At 36.7% G+C, this 27,174-nt stretch overlaps 1 protein-coding gene across 5 annotated transcripts in view; it reads left to right on the top strand.

Moving 5' to 3' along the window:
- LOC128864973 (leupaxin) overlaps positions 1–27,174 on the top strand; it is a 103,854-nt gene that overhangs the window by 11,722 nt on the left and 64,958 nt on the right. The window contains exon 2 of one of the 5 annotated variants that reach the window (XM_054104800.1): positions 17,313–17,517. The exons of 1 other annotated variant lie outside the window; for it this stretch is intronic. In XM_054104800.1, the coding sequence (XP_053960775.1) occupies positions 17,433–17,517 (85 nt within the window). In that variant the 5' untranslated portion in view covers positions 17,313–17,432. Of the gene's footprint in view, positions 1–17,058; positions 17,518–27,174 lie in introns of those variants that run through there. 3 more of the 5 variants (XM_054104803.1, XM_054104799.1, XM_054104807.1) reach the window with 3 other exon arrangements.

The following is a 27,174-nucleotide window of genomic DNA, read 5'->3' as shown; positions in this document are numbered from 1 at the left end:
CTAAAAAATAAAGAAATAAATGGCTGAAACTTGAAAATGTTGATGTGCTACATTTTTTTGCGAGCTGTGTTTGTAGTTGATTTTCGCGCACAATTTTCAGGTGGTATTGAGAACTTCCTGTTAAGCAAAAATTTAAGCAATAAAGAAATGAGTTCAGTAACTAAATTAAAAACAAATATAATTAAACAAAACAATCTATGCAATATGTATAGCAATATATGTATGTACAGGGTGGAGCAAAATTAATCATCCAATTTTGTTTTTGAATAACTTTTTTCTTAAATGTAAAAAAATTATTTTGAATGAGAAAATTTCTTATATTGACCTTTACGCGCTCCATTGCTTGTCTGTTTGTATACTGCAGCTGCCACCAAATATGACTGACGTACGACGCCATTTTCAAAAATTATAAATCTTTCGATTGGATGATTAATTTTGCGCCACATTGTGTATTGCGTTCACAAGGCGTCGTAAGAGTCGAATTATTTTAGGTCGTAAAGTTTTTAACGGTTAAATAAATGTTTATAAGGCTCAAAACCAAAACCAGCTAGTTTTTTACTGTGTGAAATTCATCATACGACTTGTACGATGCCTTGCGAGCTCCCTGAATAATAAATGAAGCCGTTTAATTTTATGACTCTTACGATACCTTTGTGAATACCCCAAATATATATGTATAACTAAAGTTACATGTACTAGAATAGGGTGAGCTTCTCTTAATGTTGTTGCACTAGTGGAAGGGCCTGCATAGTTCCCTGCCACCTTCGAACGACAAATCGTTTTTATGACAAAATTGTTGATGGCAGGAATGTACAAATGGGTTTACCATTACCTACCGGGAACCAACTACACAGTCCCTGAATTTATTATTTATTTGCTGAATTTATTATCTCAGAGAAACACCAAAAAGTACGAGAAGGGTTTTCGGGTTAAAACTGGTAATTCTTTCAAATACAACATAAACGTAACACTGCCATATAGTTATTTGTAACTTTCAACACTTCTTATTCAATAATGCGAACTTTTGCCTCATTACGAAAAATCGCAATTTACCTGCCATTCATTTAGCTATGGCTGCGGTCCAGTAACATAGGGCCCGTTCAGCTATCGAAAATTGGTACTCTGAAAAGTTAATTACGCTGATATGGGGATTCAGAGGGATGAGAGACGATGACAGAGATATTAGAGGTGAAAGGTCCGATTTCTATTGCCTTTCGTTCCATGTAAATATTTCATACCTCTTGTTTTAATCTGTCCGAACAAAAAGAATTTTTATATAAAAAAAATAAAAAATAGGTTTAATTTTTTTAGAAAAGTAGAAAATTGTTTCTTAGGCAGCCAAGAAAAACTGGCGGATGACTCTTTATTAGATTTAGGCAGTGAAAATTCATCGATAATCTTGACCTTTTGACAAAGAGAGACTTTCTTTAACACTCAAATTTGTGTGTGATGATAAACGGGTCACTAGACAGGGTTAGTTTACTGGGGCGGCAGCCCTTGGTCGGGAAAAACCCGAGACATTCCGATAACGTAGAACCGGCTGCCATGGGAACGTCACTCAAATTTGTCTTCTTACGTGCCAGAGAATAGAGTATCTCAACGCTTTCTGAATGGCAAAATTTAAAATAATCCATAAATAAACAGCATGTGACAGATACCAAATGTCATTGACAGAATTCCCTTAAAAACTTAGCGCAAAATGTGGTGAATAGCAAATCGCTCAACTCTTACACTGTCAGCGTCCAAAGAAAGTGCACGCCACATATTAACAAGCTTTAACTAATATATTTATTTAATTATTTTTTAATTTCAATTATATGTTCACAAATATATACATAGTTCATTCCATAACAAGAAACATATAACCCAAAGTTTAAATCTTTGTACGATATGTATACAAATTCAGCAGATTTTCATCAATAGTTCAAACTTTTTACTCTTTAGATAAAACTTAGGTATACAGTTTTATAGCTCATTGAATTTTGGTATAATGAAGTGCAAGTTTGAAGTGGCTCAAAGGTCGCGTTGATTTTTGACAATTTTTATTTCCTGACGAAGTCGTTGGATATTTTCTTTAATAAAAAAAATGTCAAGCGTGCATTAAATGGTGAAAATATAGAGTAATAAATAAGAAAATATTAAATTTGCAAAAACGGCGCACTCTGCGGGAAAATCCACTTGTACTGACCTGCGAGCGTCTAGTGAATTCAGACCAGTTCTTCGACTATGTCTCGGAAAGTGGTAATTTTCCCTCATTGCATGCCCTCTTTTCGCTGATTTGACAATTTCTCCGAATTTTACAGGTCCATTTTTCAATACTTTTGGACCAGCTCTCGCTAATGAATTAGAGCTGTTTCCATGACAGTCGGTTCTTCGTAACCGGAACGACCCGGATTGATATTTGGCCAAGGACTGTGACTTCAGCAGCATTCCCCGCACATATGTAGGAAATTTTTAAGCTGCTACAACAGCAAATGAAGTAGAGCATTGGCGTAACATTTAGGAGGCTCGCTTCGAAATATATTTCTGTTTATGAAATTTGAAAAAAAAAAAAAATCTCATCTCTGTCCCTACCGGCTTGATTAACAATTTTTTGCAGCAGATGCCGAAGTCAACTCACAAGGGCAAAACGATTGAGGAGGGCGATTTATTGTCTGTATTTGTCGGATTTCACAATTTCAGACTCTTTTACTCACTGCCGAGCGGTTCGCTTTTGGACTAGTGCAATATGTACTAGTCCCATACTAGTCCTGAAACAGCTGTTTGTTTTACTAGTTAAGGTTCTTTTTCATTGTGGCTGTAAAATAGAAATGCATTTCTCCAAAGTGGGTTTTACAAATAATTTTTATATATGAGTACCTACATATGCACGTACCTATATAGGTTTGTATGAGTTTTGTATGTCGTTTGAGATCATACACTTCAACGAGGTTTGGAGGCGTTATGCAATTATTTTTACAGCCGCATCGAGCCTGTTCTCTTTTATTAATTGAAACTGTAATTTATTTCTTTCACGGTCAAACTTATTTACTTGCGTAAAGATAAACGACTTTCTGTAGGCACTTCACAGCTTAAATATTTTATTGAAAACTAAAAATAAAAGCGGATCTAGTAATTTGATATTAGCTCTCCGACGTGCCTTTGCATTGAATGTCAAATGCGCAAAATATTACCCAGATCAGAATAACACTTTAGATTAGTCCCGGTCTATGCTCTTCTGGGGAGATATTATTTTTAGAGTTTTTAAGAGTTTAAGTGTAATCGTGCAACATTTTATTTAGAAATTGCTAAAGTATCCCTCTTTAGATGTAAATGCAACGTAAATGACTTATTCGCACTTCAAATAGATTTAAGGCTACGCTAATATTGGTCGTCAAAAGCATAAGTAAATTCAAGCAAACCAATTTTAGCATGCCCGTTTCCGTTATTACTCATATTACTACGAGGGTTGCCTTTTATATTTCGCACCAAATAATGAAAACACTGCCAAATAATAACGAAAATGGCTTTATTGTTTTTCAAAATATTCTCCTTGAAAGTCAATGCACTTTTTCTATCGCTTGAACCAACTTTCATAACACTTTTGCCACTCACAAGTGGATACTTCCAAAATGAGCTGTTTAAAGGTTCTTGAGGCGTTGAAAAACGTTAACCTTGCAGTTTATTTTTGATATTCGGGAACAAATATAAATCATAAGATGCCAAATTAGAGCTGTAAGGCGTATAACCCATTCATTCGATCCGATACGTGAGAGCTCGCATTGTCGTGGTGAAGGATGATTCGTCGTCGGCGGTTGGTTTTGCTTAATTCTCCGAAAACTTTTCACAAACAAATGATTGTGTACCACTTAGAATTTACTGTTTTAAGTATCTCTAGTAGAATAATTGCGATATGTCCAGATTTTCGGAAAAAACAGACGTCAGTTTGACCATTCGCTTTGAGGTGTTTCTTCCGCGAACAACTTTTGTTGAATCAAGTTCATCTTAGAACATGCATACAGTAGATTGCTGATTTGTTTCCGACTTCCTTATTTACTTAGATCCAAGATTCGTCACCTCTTACGATGTCATAGGCGTGTTTTGAATCACGCCGACTGAATTTCTTCAACATTTCTTTACGCCAATCGACACTGGGCCGGTATCAAACGAGAACCAATCTTCATGCAATATTGAATGTATCCTGGTGCCACTAATGCCGAAGGATGCCTCTATCTTGTGATATGTCACATGACTTACGTTATGAATTTACGCACAGCATCGATTGCTTCTGGCATAACAATCGTTTTTAGACGGCCCGAACAAAAGCGTTTCACAGTGGCTAAATATGGTGCTTTAGCGTCTGTCGAGTCGAAGTAGGTTGATGAATGCACTCCTGTCTCGATAGTCCACCTCGTAAATCGTAGTAAATCATCGCTCGAAAATTTTCACGATTTGGGCGAGATGCACTTTCAACTTACTGAAAAAAGAACAAAAAAGCTCGTAAGTGAAAACGTTATATGAAAGTTCATGCCAAAAAATACCAAAATTTTCGATAAGAATGTCGAATTACAGTGCATTACACGTAGTGTTGTAAAGGCGCGAAATATAAGAGGCAACCCTCGTATTACCATATACATAGAGAGTAATAATCTTACGTATTGTAATGAAATTAAATGCACTCTCGTTCAAACTTTGGGACACACTTATTTGTATATAAATTATTTTTATTAATCATATTCAGTGTGTTAAAATGTTTTTTTTTAATATTTAAGGTGGTAAAATAGTTCATAGCAAAAGAATAAAAACGTCTTAATACATGGACTCGCAAACTCACCGTTTTCGAGATGTGGCAAGTTATTTTGTTTTGTAGCTCATTTGCCACTTCCATGTTTTTATTACTCCTCCAACTCACCATAATTGGCGTATGCCTTGTGAAATGATTTGTAATGAATTCGAAGAAAATTATCTGTTGTCAACTTTGAACAGAGATATTCTGACGAACTATGGAGATTAATAGACGTACCAATTGTGAATATGAGTTTTAAGTTTTCTTAAAGTATTTCATTCACCATCCGAAGCATAAATCCATATCCAACAAGTTGACACTTTTTCGTTTGCTATGCATGGCTCTTTATTCTAAAGGGTGATACTCGGTTCACAGCCGTGAATTTTCGCTGAAAACATCATTTTATTTCATGCGAACATTTGACACAGCAGCTATTGCCAAAAATAAAGTAATAAAATTAATCAAAACAAGAAAATTTAAAATTTAAAAAATGCCGTCATTGGAAGAAGTGGCTTGCATAGTGGGTGCAGAAATGGTGGCATTTTTGATTGAGGCGATGAAAACCAGCTTCTTACTCTCATTTGAGTTTTGGGTATTCCTATTATTTACGCATCCCTCTATTAAAGCAAAAAATTGTGGTAATAAAACAAAAATTTTTGATCAAGCCTATTTTGATTTTCAATTTGATCACAATTTTTAAATTCGACGAATTGCCACTTTTTTCTAAATTTTAAATAGCAAATGCAGTTCAAACAGTGATCAAAAAATGTTGCTGGCATTATGTTGCGAACTTTTTCACAGCGTAAACAGAGTACAACTATGTCGTGAAATTTCATGCATATTTCACGCCCAAGCATTTTATATGGATTTTAATTTTGAAATGACAGCAAAATATAACGCCTAATGCAGAATTAATCCACAAGCAATTCGTGTATGATCGTCACATCATATATTTGGAAGAATTCACCAAAGAGATTGCGTGATAACGAAAGGTCAAGGGCGGTATTCTGAAATTTCAGCACAAATAGAGCATAATCTGGGAATGAATACGCGCTAAATAGCACAGTTGTATCCTCGGATATACAACGGGCAGTTAACATAAAAGTGCCTGAAAAAATGTTTTCCCAATTGCAGTGGCACTGACTGTTTTGGCGTTTTTTTTATTGAAGACAGGCCCTTGGTCTCTGCCCTTTCTTAATTATTGACAAGCGCAAACTGTGCACATATTTTATAAGTCTGTTGAGAATTATAGACTTTTGTGATATGCGAATGTAATACCAGTATTGCTCGTCAACTTACTTCATTTTGTTTTTATTCTTGAAGCATTGGCGCAGTAATCTGTTATTTGACTGAAAAGTGCTTAATAATGCTGACGACGAGTCATATGTAGCTTTCTACAGAGTTTTATAGCTGACCTTATCTACAATGCCGCATGCCCACTTTCTTGTGCGGCTATTCGTTTCTTGAAATTCTAAAAATGCAATTCAAAATCGCTATTAAGTTATTCTGATTTATGCTCTCGCAGTGGGTCCATAAGTAATAGCATAAAATAATAAATGTAGAGGCATATACAGGGTGGCGCGAAATTAATCACCCTAACGGAATATTTATAATTTTTTTTCAAATGGCGTTGTACGTCAATTATATTTGACACTTGTGAACTGGATAGCTGCAGTATAAAAATATACAGACAGGTAATGGAGTGTGTAAAGAGCTAAATAAAGATTTCAATCAAAATCATTGCTTTTTATTTAGTAAAAAAGATATTAAAAAAAAACAAACAAAAAATTGGTGATTAATTTTGCGCCACCTTGTATTTATTTTTAGTTTGGAATTTTAGTTTAGAATTTACGAACCCCTCGTGGGCGTGCAAAACATAAAGCAAATCGTTCCAAACAATTTGTTTTTACTTCAGTGAAATATAATCCCCAACAACACTTGACTCAGTGGACCGTTACTCCCCTCTTATGCGAGTTGAACAACTGCGTGCACTTTTCTCTGCCACTTCCATGCACACACATTATGCACGGTCTGAGAAGTGGCCAATGCCAAGAAACTTAAGCAACCATCAGTCGCAAGAAGTTTCAAAATTAGAAAAAAATCAGTTCTACCTCCCTCATAAATATGTAAGAAAAGTCTGTCATTCTTACAAACTTTGTACTTCATATTCAATTGCGTTAATTTTGTGCGTTTAAATGTGCTTTCATTAATTGTATGTGAATACTGATGGACATATGTACAAACGAACGTACATATATGTATATATGAGTAACTACATCGGGTGTTTTTTTTAGAGTGCCATACATATTTGTTTCAGGGGTATCCAACGGGGCTACCTTTCGGTTGGGCACTACTTCATTGCTCACTGTGGTCACGAAACAACAAGTGAAAGAATCAAGTTTTTTTTATCATAAAACCAATACCCATTCTAAGGCTGCTTCAAATACCTAAAGGTCTTTCAAAAGACGCACACTTAGAATAAAGCATGTGCAAATTAAGATTCTTTCAGGTTTCACTATTTTCATTCAAAATACGACTCTTAGCAATTATATGTAAAAACTGACATCACTTAAGTGTCCACCATGAACTGCCATACGAGAAGAAGGACTCGCTCACACATTACCTCATTGAGTTCAGCAATCTCTATCCGAATATTTCATTTCAATTGTGGAATCGTTGTTGGCTTATTTACAAAGTCTTTATCTTTCAGAAAACCCCAGTCTGAGCGACCAGCCCTTTTTCTATACTCAACAGAACCAGTTTCGTCAAATTTTTGCAGTAATCTTTGAATTGTCGAATAATCGGACGATTATTTCCACCAGAAAATCACAAATTTTGCGATATGTTGATCTTAAATAACCTATTAATTAATAAGAACTTCGTGGTAAACATTTTATTTTGATTTCAATGATATTTATTTATTATCACCGTCAATATATGTACATTCGGACAACACGGCCTAGCCAACGGAGGCACTGGATCTTTATTCGCAGCACATTGTCTATGTCACCGTGAAGCTCATACAGTTAATTATTCCATCGCTTCCGATACATGCCGTCGCCAACGCGGAAAGCCCCAAAACTTTTAGTAATATTTAGTTTCTGTACCATTTTTGGTACCACTTTTTCCAGCATAATCGGTCTTATCTTGACTTAAATGCCTCAATTTCAGCTAGTTTTTTATTATTTACACCCGATTTTACACATGCCCACGAAAATTGTCCACAGATCATCAGATCACAAGATGACCTAAGTTATCTAGGCGAATAAGCTGATGGTTTCACGCTCAGTAAAGTTTCACCATCTTGCTGGATCATGCCCGATTTTGTTGGAACCATTTATCTGCAGCGTCATCACTGACGGTAATGTTGCCTTCATCTACGTGCAACAATTTATAGGTAATTGATGAGTCATCAGTGGACAGACACCCACGCCAGTATGCATCCACGCCAACAACCGCCAACTGCTTAGCGTTAAGTCTTCTCTTCCGAATCCATTATCTCCCTTATGTTAACAAATTATTTCAGTATAACCACAGCTCGCGTTCATGTTAGAGGTTTTTTCGTCAGAAAATTTTAACTGTAAAAACGAAACCGAACGAAACGTATTGCACATGAAACTTGAGAAAACTGCTACTAAAATTGAGCTTAAGGGGTTAGGAGGGTTTGAAAATTTCAAAAAATCGAATTTTTTTTATCTCATTAAATAGTACAGTACGTTTAAAATACTCTCCTAAAATTTTAAGTCAATCCGAGTAAAATTCTAAGAGATAGACGCTTCAGAAGTTCCGCCCATTAGGCCACGTCAGTTGAACGCTTCGCAGGTATACGTGTTTATCTCAAAACTCCATTTTTTAAGTCGGTGGGCACGATATCTCGAAAAGTTATTAAGCGATTTAATTCAAATTTTGTACAAATCTTTGAAATAACATTATCTAGTTACTGAACGAAGGATTTTTTTTTTTTTTAATTACAACTATTTTTTTTGAGCCAATGTATGTCGAAAATTTCACTAAAAAATGTGTTTTTTGGTTCAAAGCCTGTCAAAAATTCAAATTTTGATTATTTTGTTTTCCTTTGTACAACAACGAGATTTATCCATGTACTAACGAAATCCGTTTGGTTTTCTGATTTTAGATGAACCAATACTGAGTTATGCTGTCCACAGCAAGAGATTTTTTTTTGAGACGTTAAGGAAGATGAGGTACCAACGGCTGAGTTTTCGAAATTTTTAAATAAAAATTTCACAAAATACTGTTTATATATGTATCTTAGATATAGTGAATTGCTTAAATAAAATATATGATTTATATACAATACTAAAAAAAAAAATAGTCAAAACCTCCTTTTTTGCAATCTCTGAAACCCACCTAACCCCTTAAAAGTGGTAGAACACGATTTGAGGAAGAACCGAAACAATTCTTCTGCGCTTCATTTCGCATTGCCTGCCAAAAGGTTTACGAGTGTTCGTTGGGTCTAGTGCCGTGCGACTTCTATCTAAGAAACAGGTGCAAGCTGCTGCTATAAAGGGGCAAGACTTGTTTGTGTCTGTTGAAACTGTATGTGCAAGTGTGGAAGTGGGAAAAAGGAAATTGCACACGCCAAATGAAAGATTCCGAAGGATAGAAGAGGGGTGTACATACATATAAGTACCTATATACGCTCCGGCTCTGAAAGTATTTGATGGGAGGCCAAAAACCCTTAAGCGGTTATCTCGCCAATTAAGAAGAAGAATTGGCGCGTTTATCCTTTTGTAGCCGAATAGGTTGGTGCGTTACTACCATTATGAAGTGCGAAGTTTTGAAATCCCGGGCACGAAACTCCAATTGATAGAAAACGTTTTTTCTAAAAGCGGTCGCCCCTCGGCAGGCAATGGTAAGTCACCGAATGTATTTCAACTAAGAAAAAGCTCCTCATAAAAAACCATTTGCCGTTCGGCGTCAACTTAAAACTGTAGGTCCGTAGAGGGGCGACCGCTATTAGAAAAAACTTTTTCCGACCTCGTTAAAACCGCCCAGCCTTCTTTGTGTTTTATTTAAAATACCATTTTGTAATTAATAAAAAATCACCCCTTATTCGCGTTGCAACATGTCTACGTTTAGCCGCAGAGTGCTAAAAATATGCTTTTACATGTAAACGATCCATCGCTTTCGCCGAGCTATCAAACCACTTGCATTTCCGTCTAACATTGCCAGAAAATGCGAAGTCGACGAGAGATTGACGGCTTTCATCGAAAGTGAAAGAGTGAAGGGACAGAAAACTTTTGAATTGCCTTCAAACAATGCAAAGAAGTATAAAAATAGTGAATTAACATTTTATGAGTTCATATACGAGGGCAGTGTGATAAGTACTGTAACCAATACATAGTGGTCGCAGTGGGCAGTGCCCTAATAAGAATGATAACAATAATGCACAGGTAGCAGTGCCAGCTTCTAAGCCGTTTGTTCGAACTGGTTGCATTTAGGGCCACAGGTGTTGAATGCGTCCCAAGTGATGTATGCAGGTATTGTAAAAAATCATTCCAGGAAACTGGAACTAGAACACTTTGTACGAAATCTCGGGTAGGAAAATGCTATATGTAAAATAATTAGCAAACAGGTCACCGCACTTTTTATGGGGCTTATGGACATAGAATGGCAAAGCAATTTGGTGAAATTCAAAATTTTTCCATTTCTGCCTATGTCAGTGATTATTTTTTCCACCAGTGTACGTTTTTTCACACGTAGTATATAACAGCAATATATACATACATACACACACACATTTGTGAACTGATCCACGCAGTTGGCGCTGATGAGGTCAAAAAATATTTTCATTTGCCAATATCGTAAACAAATCGGTGAACATTTAAGGGTAGTCAATTTTCTATAAGCTCCGTGTTTACTTTCCAAGTATGAATGACGTCGAGCAATTCATAAAATAAATACGCGCTTTTATAAATAATTATCTATGTATGTGCATATGTTGGCCCTTCCGCATATTTACGCACAAATGCAAACAACAGAGGAAATTCCTGAACGAAGTTTATAGAGCAGAGTAGGCGGCTGCTATCGGATGTGGTAAATGGCTGAAAGCATATAATTCACTGTTCTTACACATTGTTTAAGTTGATTAGAAAGAAAAATGGCCATAGTTTTTACGGTTTTTTTTTAGCTGCATGAGAACTATCGATATCGATAACGACAACTGATAATGGCGAACTGTTTTGACATTTCTATTCAGTGAGGTTTGGCAAGCCATCACAAATCGTTTAGCGTTAGAACAAAGTTTCGAAATTGTGGAAGTTTTCTTTGGAAAAAAAAAAGAAATCTGTTGGCGAAGTTCACAGAGCACCGGCGGTATCATAGGCCCCTGTTTCTTACGAAATGAGCAAGGAACTGCCGTTATGGTGAATGGCGAGCGCTATCGAGCCATGCTGAATAAATGTTTGTTTCCAAAAATGAATTAGCTAAACATCGACAAGACACTTGGTTTCTACAAGACGGCGCAACTTGCCAAAAATCGCGCTTAATAATCTTTTTATTGCAATATTCAAGCCATCATGGGCGAGCTCCTCCTTCTATTTGTTTTGTGCGACTTAATGTTGTTCAACAAATGGAGAGGCCTACAATTTTAAGCCGACTCCGAACCGCAAATGGTTTTTTAAGAAGAGCTTTTTCATGGCAGAAATATAGTCGGAGGTTTGTCATTGCCTGCGGAGGAACAACCGCAATTAGAAATAACTTTTTCTATTATTGGTTATTCCATGCCCGGAGATTCGAACATAAGTACTTCATATTGGTAGTCACGCACCAACCCAGATACTCGTATGCTGAATATCATTTCAAAAAATAAATGCCATGGAATTATCTACCGGATTATAATAAAAAATGCGTTCCAACAATATTTCTGAATTGTATTATATTTTTAAAGAGAATTAAAACCATCGCTTGATATGTTAGGTTGAGATACATATGTAGGTGCCACCTTTTTCAGATGCACATTGCATTGCCTCTGGATGTGAAGCTGTTGGTTATTTCATATTTACTTAAAATAGAGCGATAAAGAGGGCTTTAGGATGCGCAAAAAGCTGTGCATTTTTACTGAATCTAGGTCTGTCTCCCTGACTTTTATTGAATCTGTCTGTCGGTTCAAAAAATGCTTATGGAAATATTGCTCTCGCATCTGGGCAGATATAACATTTCCCTCACATGTACGGAAAATGCTTCTGGAGTGTCAGTTCTTGGCCGGATATAAATTCGGGTCGTCTTCTTCATCATTAGTCATCGACCTATTAATATTTTACGTCTACTACCCAGACGGATGAACGAACAAAATGTGTTAGCAACTTGAAGCTTTTTGATCGACGTTTGGCTAGATTTGCCTTAAAGTTCTCTAACAAGGGAGATGAAATTTATGCTTCCCGTGGTGCATTATGAGTAAGAACCAACGCCGTCTCAACAAATATGTACAGGGTGATTCTATAAGACCGGTGATTGTAAATAAAGAACAAAAAAAAATTGAAATTATTTCATTGATGATTTTATTTCATTATGAATCTATGGCATTTATGTAAGAAATACAGTATCCGGCAAATGCCCACCACGACTCCTCTGTAAATACAGAATGTACATTTTAAAGTTTCCCACGACTTTTTGGCATAGTTCGTGCTGTACATCGTTTATAACGCGCTCTTCAGCTCGTGAATTATCTCGGGCTTATTGGCATGTGCCATACTTTTCACGTATTCCCAGATAAAGAAGTTCAATGGTGTCGAATTGAAAAGTACTTTTGTTAAAAAGTTAGCGGGCAAGATTCTTTTTTGTTGTGCCACAAAATGCAAAGAAAATAATGCGTAAAATCGTGCGGCACTTCATTGAAAAAAGGGGAAAGACTTTGCGTGTATCACTTTTCCGCAACGGATTTGGAGATTGGGCCAGTTCGAAAGAGGGCGAAGTTGTCTAGTGATGCTCTTTCGGTGCCTATCGAAATTTTGCATTGCTGGAATGAATCCGAGACGGCCCATTTTTTGATTGACGCTACTACGCAAACCGAGCGAATAGTTTTATTTAATCGTATTGTAATTTAGGTCATATACTGATTGTCGTGTGTTTCACCTGGGAAAAGAATTGTCCCATCTTAAGAAACGAATTGTAAAACTAGATATGTAAATTGAAACTCCACGTCAATCAAACACTTTCTGAGGATCAGATTAAAAATTTGAGGGACTCAATCAAAACAATTTATTCGACTTGGGGCGATATGGCACAGTTAATACCCAAAAGTCTTCTAAGAATAGGAAAAATATCTTTTGTGGGAAACTTATAGTTTTTAAGATATAAGTAGATTGATGGGATTCATGTTGGCGCACTGTACCAGGCTGTGAAAGAAAGGAGCACCCAAATGACCTTAATCGTCTAGCTGCCACATCCGGACTGAAAGGCCCACACAGCTTCTAAATACAATGGGGGTTAAATGCTAAATCTAGCTTTTCCGTGTGTGTGCCGATCATTCAATGACAAGATACAGCGAAGTGTTTGGTAATATAATTGAATGGCGTGGAGTGCCCAAAACTCTCTGAGTCCGGCGTGTATTGTACTGGGGCCAAAAGGTTTTCGAACTAGCATATGAAGAAATGGATCTCCATCTTTTCTGTGCTTTCCTGAGTAGTAAGTTGTGCCATTTCCCTATAACAACAGTCAGTGGGATGCTGATGACCGGGTAGGAGGTCTCTGAGCCCAATTAAGTCTCCTTCCTGGCAAGCTCATCAGCATTTCCCTCTGTGTTCCTATGCCCTGGAACCCAGATCAGTGAAATGTTACCTACACACCTTGAAATTTAAAGAATATAAATAGTTAAGTACCATTCATAAAATAACATAAAATTGTACTAAGGTAAAATGACCTTTTTCTAAATTTTCCAATACCTTTTCCGGGGGATAAACTCATGCCCGTTTTTCCCTTACTTCCAAACTGCATCAATGGACTCGAAAACAGCTGCCAAACTTTACACAATCTTTTATTATTGAATCGTGGTATTTTCAAATAAAATATGAAGTAATAAAATAGCTTATAAATGTTGATTTCTCTACCTATTTAAAATGTGTCCCCTTCAATACTTTTGAATTCCTTTCTCAAAAATTTAATTTCATACGTTTAAAAATGTTTATATATGTACATACATATATCTCACTTGTTGATTACTTAGCTTTGAAGCCGGTTAATTCCTTTTCTGCAGAGCGCGATTGCATCATCATCACACTTGTTTCCCGAATTCTTAAAGATGCATCCCATTAATCTCATTTCTCTCTCTTACGTTCCACGCACTGCACCTTATTACACCAATGTTCGGTGCAAATCTCACTTAATGATCGTTTAATCAACAACAACAAAAAAAGTATTTTTTCTTGCTCTCCAAAAATATATTAACGCTTATCTACAAAGATTTAAATGTACTTACTTAAATATGCTTTTTGTGCAAAACAAAAAAAAAAAACATAAAAAAGCGTTGAGTCACAGAATCATTTACTTGTGCTCGTGAAGTAGCACAACTACCGGGCGGCTAACACAATTCACCCAAGAGAGTGTCGCAATATGGAATTCACACTGTGTCACTGATGTCGATGAAAACAAAAGACTCCATTTGCGTGGGCCAACAAGTGCCGCGGGGCGAACTAGCGAGATCAGCGTAGTAGTAAATTAGAAATTCAATCACAAAATTTTGTTTTCATTTCGTTCAGAACAAATATGCAATATGTACGAATAAATAATAGAAGAAAAAACGAAAATATAGTATGCTTTAAAAAACACATATATTTGTATGTATGTATATGCATACCCAATAGACATGACGATTGTATTCAATTGGAGGAAAAATTGGAGTGTAATGTGACGTATTTTTCAAACTACTAATCGATTGATTTTCAGCCACCGTAGCCAATGGGTCGGTGCGTGACTACCATTCGGGATTCAGAGAGAACGAAGGTTCGAATCTCGGTGAAAGACCAAAATGAAGAAAAAGTTTTTTCTAATAGCGGTCGGCAGAGGCAAACTCCCGAGTGTATTTCTGCCATGAAAAAGCTCATAAAAAATATCTGTCATTCGGAGTCGGCTTGAAACTGTAGGTCCCTCCATTTGCGGAACAAAATTAAGACGCACGCCTCAAATAAGAGAAGGAGCTCGGCCAAACACCCAAAAAGGGTGTTCTATATATATATATATTACGTTGATTTTCAACAGTATTTTCGATACAGAATAAAACTTTTCGAATTAAAAAAAAAACTGCAAACTTTTTTGAGAACAACTTTTTTTCTGGTTTAATGTTTTGAAACACAAAGTCAATCTTATGCCATGATTCAATAATAAAAGGTTTGCTCAGTAATCAGCTTTCTCATTCCCTCTTGACAAATCGGCTCCCTTAGCCAGACACTGAGTTGCTAACTCTAAAAATTTTTAGACAAAGTGGAAGAAAAGTAAATTTTATAGGATAAAATATTTCGTTTTCAAAAGGGTGTGTAAGCACTTGCTCTGTCTATAACCAAAACTGTATGGAAAACATCCTGTCATACAGCTGAAATCCGGATATTATAGAGCATCTTTTTGGGGCAATAATAATTAATCGCAGCCTCCGGATGGCAGATGGTTTTTGAGGAGTTTTTTCATGGCAGAAATGCACTCGGATGTCATTGCCTATCGAGAAGCCACCGCTTCTACAAACAACATTTCTATCATTTCTTGTTTCATGTCCGGGGTAGTTTGTCAAAATAACGCCTTTTCTATTGATAATCGCTGAATACTTTCCAATATATAATTGCATGAGTGATGGTTGAGTTGATTTTTTTCGTATATGACCTACACAAAGTAACAAATCGCTATTACAAGCCCTGTTACGTCAGCAAAGCAGCTGATTCCTTCAAAATCGCTGAGAACCGGTTAACGGTATACTGTTGGTCACACCTTCGCATTCTGCAATCGTGGGTATCTACTCCTTAGCATGCCCGTTTTTTAGCGGCTAAATTCAGATTACAGATTCATTTTCTACACTTCTCTAATTTTTCTATCAGCCTGCAAGTAAGACCCGATGGAGAAAATAATAAGGTGATGCCGATCGTGGTACCGCTATTTTGCTCTCAGCGAATACGACAGAATCGCTCTGTGTGTGACGTCCCACTTGTGCAATTTATTCGTGTGTTGTTTGTGTAATTTCTTCTTCTAGCATTCATATTCGCATATTTGTGAGATATTCACATGAAACAGCACCAATGTGACGTCACTCACTCTCTAATGGGCGCAATTTGGTTTCTATCATTCTTGCAAGTAAAATATCTTATCCATACAGTTTTTGACATGGTATAATGGATCGCAGTTGGCTACAGGGTGACATGATGAGCATGAATGAAAATTAAAAATATATGAAACATCTCATTTAACGATAATTATTATGCATTTCCATTTCAAAATGGTGAAAATTATCTCTCCCATTTCATATTTCTAGCTTTTAGTACCCTTTTAGATATTTCTGCTTTTCCAAATGCGACACTTCTTTTTTTTACAAGCGGACACTCTGTGTTCGAAATCAAGTTAGTCTTAAAGGTCTAAATATTTGCCGCCTGAGGCGCTATATTATCACGCAGCGGTTTGCCATCCATAATTCTTGGTAGTACCAGACATATCCTTTGTCTCTATCACTTTTTCCTCCCGTCTCAATATTTTTGACTCATGCGCTCCCTAGTGGCAAACTGGACCCAAACAGACAAATATATTTACTTGAGATTATAAATTTATCCAAGGTTACATAAATACATACATACATATTTTTGGTGTTTGTTGGGTATTAACATCTACGTGAATTAATAAATGAAGGCAAGAAGTGTTGTGTGCTGTTGCGTTTTGTTGCTGTATTGCCCGCTAACACCGTTGGCAGCGACGCTGGCTACTTGGCCAACTGCCCGCTTCCAATGTTGTCGCATCAGATTCATGAGACTGCGATTGCTATTTTAACTGCATATTGTTCCAAGTTGTTTGGCAGCTTGCCTGGCCAACAGTCTGGCAGTATTCGGACATGCTCACTCTCTAGCGCTCCGCTCCCACTTGTTATACATATGTAAGTATTTATGCAGGTATGTTTGTGTCTATATGTCGCCGACGACTGGTTCGCTTAGATGATTAAAATGTTTTCATTTATTAACCGAAAATAAAAATTGTATAATTTTCTCAGTTTTTTCTCACTTCAAATATTATATATGAGGGTAGTACATACGTATTTATATATGCCAATAAATATCCAAAATTTCGTGAGATCGCAGTGAAGCGTTGATGGTGTGAACACCAGATGTCAGAGATCTTTGATCTACCGGCTGCAAACGACTAACGGATAAAACAATCGATCGAGTTCACGCTTTGTCGTCTCATACATACATACGTTTATTTATCGCGCCAAGTCGGTGGTTTGTGACCGTGGTTATCAAGTGATTTATCCTTGTCGTGTAGTCATTTGTCATTTACGGAAAATTCGTTCAAATTTCTTATTTTTTAATGAATATCTATAAAAGTGTATATTGGCTGCTTTAAGTGCTTAGTGCCATAGAAGAGTGATTCGGAAAGGGATTTCGGAACGATTCACGAACGATTTGAAAAATAAGCCCACGAGCAAAATATAACCAAATTTATATGACAGCAAGAAAAAACCAAAATGGATAGAACAATGTATGGAAAATTTGATCCAGGTGCAAGGCAGCCATATCGCACAATTCGAGCGAAAGGAATACAACCCGGATGTAAGTAGAATGTGCGTGTACTTAACGCCATGCTTATATTAGTACTTAAACAAATACTTAATAGTTATTGTGAACAATTTTTGCCTTTAAAAGTTAAAATAATTTCATTATTAGTATAAAATTTTGTAAAAAACGTTCACCTTGGATTAAGTGAGCTTCATGATTTTCACCTACAGAGGCTCAATAAAGAACTCGGACGTGCATGCAGCTTCAAATTCAAAATTGTTGTAAGAAATGCAACTTAAATATTTTTATTTCATATTTTTCTATTGGAAGAGTTACACGAAAAAAACTTTCATCAAAGAGATTAACCGACGCAAGAGAATAAATTTCGCAAAGCGTCATGGGAATAAGGATTTCGAGCTCTAAAGGGTTTTCCAATTGGCGCCCTGTGGCAGCCATTTTGTTTTGGTAATATCTGTCAAATCTTTTGTTTATTATTCAGTTGTTTATCCCAAATCCTCATGGCAAGTTACACGATTGAACAGCACGTTCAAATGATGAAATTTTATTATCAAAATGAGTGTTCATTAACGCAAACGTTGCGCGCATTGCGCCCATTTTTCGGTAGACGTGGTGGCCCTTCCAATTTCTTATGGCCCATATTGAACCATATGGACCTAGACGACACGTGGTTCCAGTAGGACGGCGCTACGTGCCACACAGCAAACGCCATTTTATTTCATTTCAACATCTACCCGCCCTTATTGAAAAACCCTTTAGAAGCACATTTCATTTGCAGATGAAAGCAAGTTTAATTAATATTTTAGGTCAGATGCACAATCATATGTGTGGAGAAGACCTATTGAAGAGTTCCTGAAAAAAAAACTTACGTCCGACAGTAAACATATGTTTTTTGTAGTTTTGAAAAATACGAACGAAAATAAATGTAACACATAAACGCATTAGATTTACATTTCAATATATACTTTTTGATTTAAAATCAAATCACTTGGGTGTCCGAGCTCTTTATTGAGCCACTGTACATAAGGTGGCGCAAAATTGATCATGCTATCGGAAGATGTTCAAATTTTGGCAAAAGGGCCTGTACGTCAAACAGACAAGCAACAGAGTGTTGGAGCTCTTAGTATTTGCAAAAGTAAGTTCATGGACCGAGTTGATTTGGTAAAGCCCATTATAGTCAAGAAACATTACACAAATATTTAAAATAGCGCACCAAGATGCACACAAAAAGTGTAGAAGTTCAGCCAACCCCTTAATAAAAGATTTACGCATGCACAGTATTGCGAAAAATATATGGAACCGCATATAAAAGTATTGTTGTTGTTGTAACAGCAATACTAAAAATAAAAACGTTGATGTTGTTGTTGTAGCATCATAAACATTCCCCATACTTACATGCTGCTGGAGTGAGAGTCCTTGGCCGGATATAAATCCGGGTCGTTTCGGTAACGTAAAACCAACTGTCGTGGAAACAAAAACAAAAAAAAAAAACGACAATCCATACGCCTTTCCGGCAGCGAACTATCTTTTGTCATTAACTTTGGAAATAGGGTACATGTGAATCTAAAAATAACAAAAAATATGATTGTTACAATACATATTTTTCGAAAGCGTGTTGACTTTAATATTTTGTCCAATAACCATTGCTTTACATTCCTCACGTCTTTTGGCATAGAGCTTGATAGATTTTCAGTTATTGCAAATGAAATGCTTCCGTATTCAAACTAAACTAGTAGAAAAAAATATTTGTCTGGGGATTCCTCGCAGTGAAAAAGCGAGAGAGAGGTTGGCGAGATAAACGTTCACTTTGGAAGACAAGTCACATTCTATGTCATTGTTGGATGGAAACTGGAAACTCTCTCTGGTGGTTAGGGAAGCTTCGAAATATAGAAGTTGAAAAGCAAGCGGGAAAGAACGCCACCCTCCTTGGCTTATCCTTCTCTGTTTTGAGTTCTGGTCTGACAGACTTGTCGGCCGCACAAGTAGTTCGCGGACTGCCTTCAGTCTCGGCAGGAGGGTCGATTGTTGAAAATCATCTCGTAGCGTGGAATGCTAGACTGTATCGAAAGGCTTCGTTAGGTCCAACGCTTTTCACACAGTCTTCTCGCAGGCAGTTTTAGTTAGATTCACGATTAACCTGTGTGTTTATGGCGGTGAGTGTATTGGTGGTGCTACCGTGCACTCGATGGAAGCCGTGCTGAAATCTTCTTAAATACCTTATTTATTTTCTAGTCAAGTGACTCTTCCTGCCAATCAAGTACGACCATATTTTTTATCATTCAACCACTTCCTTATAAACTTAAACCTATGACAAAGGTATTTTTTTACAGCATAAGAATTAAAGGGTTATATACCTTGTGAGCCCGAAAAAATGGACGATTGTCATAATTTTTTTTAAATATGTTTTAGAACTTTTATTCAACTCTCGAAGAATACATTTTAGTGTTTTTATTTTAAAAAATTTTATTATTTATTGCTGATATCGCCCTCGGCTTGCGGTGATCACGGTAGCGCATGAGCAGCTCAACTGAAATCAAAAAATTAAATGATTATTGTAGAGAAATGTTTTTTAGTGAATCTGAACGGTTAATTTACCCCAAAAAAAATTTTCTCCATATGAAAACCGCGTCGCACCAAAAAAACGATTTTTGAAAAATTAAAAAAAAAATTTTATTCCAGCGAACTATGCAAATATTTATATTATAAAAAGTCAACCCTTCAGAGGTTGTAACTTCGATTAGTTAAAAAAAAAGTTTATGGAAATCGGTCAAATAGTTTTTGATAAATAATGATCACCGCGACGATAATGTTCAAAAAACACGACTTCGAGATAATTACGTCTGAAGTTTTGCGTGCACTTCATTTATGGATAATTTGCGCGCTTCCACGGTCTGTAACATTCGTTCCAGTTCTCCGATCTTTATAATTTTTTGAGTTTATATTTTTAAGATGATGCACTTTTAGAATATGACATAAAAAAATGTTCGAGTTTTTAGCCCAACACAAGGTATATCGTCCCCTTAGTATTAAAATAGCCTATACATTTTTTGATGTTTTGAGAAAATGAATTTCAAACGTTTTGTCGAAAGTAGCTCTCACTCAAATCTCCTTATGTCTGTAAATATTTATTATTTTTGACTGACGTTTTGACCCACTTTATGGAACTAGAATTTGACCAAATTTTGACCACATATAAAATCGACGATGGAGAATCCAAACATTCAATAAAAAAATAATAGCCTATGAGCACATAGGCTATTGTTATACTAAGGGGACGATATAACCCCTTAAGTTTAAGACTAAGTATTATAGTCTGAAAAATGTTTTTGAATTTGAGTCGGTCCACGGTTCTATGAATTTTGTATAGTGCAACGCAACCTTTTTCAGAAAAACAACCCCAAACTGTATTGGAACCCCCTCCATGTATTGTTCTCTATTTTACAACATACCCTCCATCTCCAGATTTCCAAAGCTCAACCTTAAAATCCGAAAGAGAAGGTTTATAATTTTACAATATCGTTACCAAGACGTATAATAAAATCGGAGCACAAGAAAATTAAAAAAGGAATAGCGTTCCAATTCTCTGCAACTTAGCCACTCAAAAATGGGTCCCCAATTACAGTCATGCTATTCCTTATTACAAGCAACAAACTCAGCAACGTCATATCATTAAACAAAAAATTGATTTTCTCGCCTACGCAGACGTTCTGTCTCTCATAAAAAAAATTAATGAGCAAAAAAGTACAAACATAAATCTGAACGACATTCACAATGATATTTTAAACTGGTGCAATAACTCCAGCACAAGGCTCTGCACAGGAAAATGTAAACACATACGCATATGCAAGAAAAAACACTGCCACTCAAATATTACATGCAATAATTTTAACAATAAACAACACCGAAAACTTCAAAATATTAGGTATCGAATTTAATAATAGATGAGACTGTACAGAAAACAAGAGTAGCGCCCATCTCGTGCCGCTATTCCTCCGCTGTAAGTGAATTTGGCGGAATTGTTGTGTGTTGTTTGTGCCATTTTTCCTTATCGCGCATTAATGTTCGCATTCTCACATTTCTTCTCAACTGATGAAATTTGATTTGAACATAATAAAGTGACTTTGAAGCCTTAAATGCTATTTCAGTCATTGCTGCTATAAAATCTTTAATCGAACAAATTTTGGATTTTTGGTTACTCACCTAAATCTGGTACAGTCGACTCTGGACTCTCTCAAACCTGCGATATTTCGAACCTTTCATAAATTCAAAGTCATCACGAGTCCTCCAACAAAATTTGAAAGGTGAATTTCCTTTCTGGAAGAAAGCCTGGTCATTTCGCTTAGACAGTGTAAAGGACAAAAAGTATCTACAGGGTGGGCCATATAGCGTTTGCTTTTTGAACCACTTATTGTTTTGAGAATGGTAACAAAAATGACATGTCAAATGTGTTCATAATTTACTTAAAGGTTTGACATTTACGAAATGGGACGCTATACGCTTGAACAAAATTGGGAAAAATTGAAAACCTATTTCCAAAGTGGTGAGTCTTCTTCTTCTTTTCTGATTTTCACATCGGTCGCTGCGTCAATAAGCGAAATTGTCGCATTTGGGGCTCAGAAAATCCACACGTTACTGTAGAGAAGCAAATGCATCCACAACGAGTCACTGTTTGGTGCAGTTTTTGGTCTGGCGGCATCATCGGGCCATTTTTTTTCGAAAATGAGCGAAGAGCCGCGGTTACAGTAAATGGCGAGCGTTACCGTGACATGCTCAACGATTTGTTTCCAAAAATTGAGGAGGATGACATAGGCGACATTTGGTTTAAGCAGGATGGTGCAACTTGTCACACTGCCAAAGTTGCACTCGAACTTTAGGCTACCGTTTTTGAAAACCGAATAATCAGCTGAAATTCCGATATAAATTGGCCGCCTCGGAGCTGTGATTTAAGTCCGTTGGACTATTTTTTGTGGGGAGCCGTTAAGGACAAATGCTATGCGAACCATCCAGAGACGATTGATGCTTTAAAACACGAAATCGAAGTTATATTGTCATAAATGGCAATGTTCAATCTTCAAAATAAAAAAAAAGTTTGAAAAAATATTGATTAGTTTGTTTTTTATAGCCGATTAAAAAAGCAAATTTTACATGGCCCACCCATTATTAGCGGAACTTTGTTAAAGGAAAAACCAAAAGAGTTCGCGTCTACTCTAAACATACGAAACTTTGCGACAAGTGAAGGGTGGCTTACAAATTTCAAAAAGAGGAATGGAGTCGTGTTTAAAAAAAAGTTTGTGGAGAAAGTGGAATTGTTAATGATGCTGTTTGCTCAGATTGGCAAGGTAAATTGAAAACACCGAGTGAAAACGATGATGGCCGAGACATTTTCAATAGATACTGATGAAACTGACCTATTTTTCAAATGCTTACCGGACAAGACGTTTACTTTTGAAGATGAAAAGTGTCACATGGGGGTTTCGTAAAAGAAGATCAGGACAATTCGCAAATAATTATGAATGATGACGAACCATCAATGGTACCAGTAGTTGACAGATCCCCACAGCTTCTGCAATAGGGGTTGTACGGAACTCCAAGCTTGTCCGCATGAGTACCGATCACCCAATGACCAGTGAACACCGCAATGAGTTTGGAAATTGAATGGCGGGGGACTCCCATCACCTTAAGCGTTCTATTTCTATTGAGGTCATAGTGTTTTCGAAATAGCACACGATGAGACAGACCTCCATCTGTATTGCGCTTCTCTCAGAAAAAAATTGTGTAGTTTCCCTTTAACAACGGACAAAGGGACACCTATGTCTGCGAGGGGGAAAGCTCAAACAGGTTCTGTCGACCCCTTCCTGGCAAGCTCGTCGGCAATTTCATTTCCCTCTATATTCCAGTGCCCAGGAACCCAGAAAAGGGAGATGTTTTTTGCTCGATCGAGATGTTTGAATTCCTCCTTACAGGAGTTCACCAGAAGAGAGCTGCAATACGGCGACGACCGTGCCTTGATCGCAGCTTGGCTATCGGAAAAAATATTAATGCCTCCCTTCCAACAGCGATCTTGAAGTATTTTGCATGCCTGCAGGATCGCGAAGACCTCTGCTTGAAAAACGCTGCTCGTTTCCGGCAGTTTAAAGGAGACCGAAATGCTTTCTGATTTAGAGAAAACCCCCGCTCCCACTCCAGATTCCATTTATCCGTGCCGACTCTCTCCTCCTTCCAGTCTTGTCTGCTCGGAAAAATAGCCCTGGCACAACCCTCAAAACACAGTTTGCGGATGGAGAGATCAGTGCGAAGAACAGAGAAGGAAGGAGAGATCTGCTTCAAGATGCTACTATGTCCTACAGGAAATTGTCTCCAGAGGCCAAGCTCCTTCAACCTGATAGCGCTCTGAGCAGCAATGGATTTAACCTACAGATCCACAGGAAGTGCAGAATAACGTTGAGCGCAGCAGTAGGCATGTTCTGCAAGCACCAGTGATGCCCTCAAATGCAGTTCTCTGCACTCTCTCTAGTTTAGTGGTGTTCTAGCACTTCTGGAGAGCTACCCACCAAACTAGGCAACTGCATGTCAAAATTGGCAGAACCACTAAGTTGTTCTTCCAAAGTACGACAAGTGGCTTGAGACCCCATTTTTTGCTGATCATAAATTTACAGGCGTAGAAGGCTATATTGACCTTCTTTACTCGATTTTTTATGTGCAGCTTCCAGTGGAGCTTGGGGTCAAGTATTACACCAAGATACCTGACTTCCGATGCGATTGTAAGACACTGGTTGTTTAGCCTTGGAAGCTTAAAAGGCGGAGGCTTGTATTTCCTGGTGAATAGCATCAACTCCGTTTGTCAGAGTTGACTCTGAGACCGCAACTGGCGGCGCAACTGAGTGCATCTAGTACACCTTCCAAAATTTCAGCCATTACTGATGGGAAGGGCCCTGAGACCATAAGGACCAAGTCATCGGCATGTGCTAACACCTTTACTCCTCCCCTGTTTAGGCGAGTTAAAGCTTCATCCATAGCTACTAGCCAAAGGAGAGGCGAAAAGACGCCGCCCTGCGGTGTACCTCTATGTACAAACCTAGTGATTCTAGCGCATACCAAACTGTGCAAAAATATTATCTTTAATGATCAATCTGCATTTTCCAAACTATCATGAAAGTGATGGCTTCTAAACGAAAACACAAACTCAATCCGCACCGAATCGGGTAATGAAACTATCCCAATAATTAGATATCCCATCAATAACACGGTGTGACAAAAAAAAAAAAAATTAAATATACTTTTATAGAGACCTAGTACAACTTGTAGGTATAGTAAAACTAAGAAACATGGTATAGGAGAAATTTCCAATACACCCCCAAAATCTCATTTTATGGCCATAAAACCGTTTTTCAGTAGGTTGATGTGAACAATCACTCCTAACTTCGCCAATTTCCATCCGATTTCGAACTTGTTTTTTTAGTTCGAAAGAACAAAAACAAGCCTTTTTGACAGTGTGTTGACAATTTTTCTGAAATGACAACTGACGAGACTGTAGACGGAAGTATTTGGATTTTTTTTATGTTTTCTCTATTTTTTCAACTTTGACATAATTTTTACGATATTATCCGTTAGTGAGGATTTTTTTTAGTACACTACTGTTATATTAAATTTAATTTTGCGTCGAATGAGCTATATTTGACTGTAATTGAATTAAAATTAATGGAGTTGTGTGAGTTTTAAGATTTTTTTTTTTTTTACTAATTTGGTATGTAGGTATAACTTACGCTAAATGGGAATAAGGACGTGTTTTGATGCGTTATTATAGATACGTAATATTTATTGGAGTATATATGTATACATAAGAGTACACTGTACTGCATACAACACAACTGGTTAGAACTTACGAAAATATCTGACATATTATAGCACATTTTTTTTCAATAGAAATATGAAAAAGCTCCCAAGTGTACCAAAGTTCACACTGTACATTGATTAACAAAAGAAGTTTGTTATTATAATTTAACCTTATTAAAACGTCAAAGTTTTATTGTTTGTTTCATTGAAATTCAAGAGATATAAATCAAAACGTTGCCAGAAAAGTCGAATTTCTCAATATTCTCCGATGATGTGGCATCATCAGCCTTATCATAAACCAGATGATTGTTATTTTTGTAAAACGGACGTAAACGGTCATCATTATAAAACTCGAAAGCACATAAAGTATGCTGATGTTGCAACTGTTAAGAACCCCTTAGTCTTGGACGATATGATTGACTCAACTGCAAGTCATGAACTGAAGGAAGTTCAACTCATTGCTGATGATGATCAAACTGATAACAATAAACCTGATGATGAAGAGTACTTTCCGTCTGGTTCTAAGTCTTCAGAACGACACATTGTATCAAATTCAGATTTTCAGGATCTTTCTCGTGATTTACTTTATCGGGAAGACAATCTGAAATGCTCGCTTCTCGATTTAAACAATGGAATTTAGTTGATGACGACTTCAGATGAATGATGATGATCGAATTTCTTACAGAGAAGTATTCAAAACTGATGAAGAGAATGACAAGTGTACCGTACCATACTAAACTCCAAAGGGCCGTTTCCACTGCATTTTTAAGTTTGGAACCAGTTCCGCTGTGTACTGCACCGTACCGCACCGTACCATACCGTACAGTGCTGCACTGCACAATACTCCAATAAATATTATGTGTTTGTAATTACACTTGTTATCATTTTCATGCTTCGATGCCTACATACCAAATTAGTACAAAATAAAAATAAAATCTTAAAACTCACACAACTCTATTAATTTTAATTCAATTATAGTCAAATATAGCTCATTCGACGCAAAATTAAATTTACTATAACAGTAGTGTACTAAAAAAAATCCTCACTAACGGATAATATCGTAAAAATTATGTCAAAGTTGAAAAAATAGAGAAAAAATAAAAAAAATCCAAATACTTCCGTCTACAGTCTCGTCAGTTGTCATTTCAGAAAAATTGTCAACACACTGTCAAAAAGGCTTGTTTTTGTTCTTTCGAACTAAAAAAACAAATTCGAAATCGGATGGAAATTGGCGAAGTTGGGAGTGATTGTTCACATCAACCTACTGAAAAACGGTTTTATGGCCATAAAATGAGATTTTGGGGGTGTATTGGAAATTTCTCCTATACCACGTTTCTTAGTTTTACTATACCTACAAGTTGTACTAGGTCTCTATAAAAGTATATTTTCACTGTCGCACAGTGTAATAAATCCAAGATCATCATACGATTTCCTGAATGGCAACTACCTTTCAAGTTCATAGTTACATCACTCCGCTAAAGCCAAAAATACGTTGATACGATAGCGTAAGTATCATCAACACAATCTCAATTATTTCGTAAACGAACCGCTTTCATAACCCCGGTTACATCAACAAATCAGCTGATTCCTTCAAAATCACTAAGAGCCGGTTAACGGTCTAATGCTCATTACACCGTTTGAATTCTCTCCACCCTGCAAAAAACCTACAGATATACTCTTTAACAACTCTACATGCAACGTTATTATGCTATGTTCAGCAGGTGTTCAGCAACCTCTTAGACATAATCATTTTTTTCACAATTTCTCTTATTTTTGCTTCCATTATTATAATTAAATTATTTTTGTATGGGTATGTTTATCCGCAACAATAACAACAACAACCGATTGATAGCATAAATG

The sequence above is a fragment of the Anastrepha ludens genome, chromosome 5 (assembly GCF_028408465.1).
Source record: "Anastrepha ludens isolate Willacy chromosome 5, idAnaLude1.1, whole genome shotgun sequence".
Lineage (NCBI taxonomy): Eukaryota > Metazoa > Arthropoda > Insecta > Diptera > Tephritidae > Anastrepha > Anastrepha ludens.
Note: the sequence above shows the minus strand (reverse complement) of the source record. Positions and strands in the feature narration are given on the sequence as shown.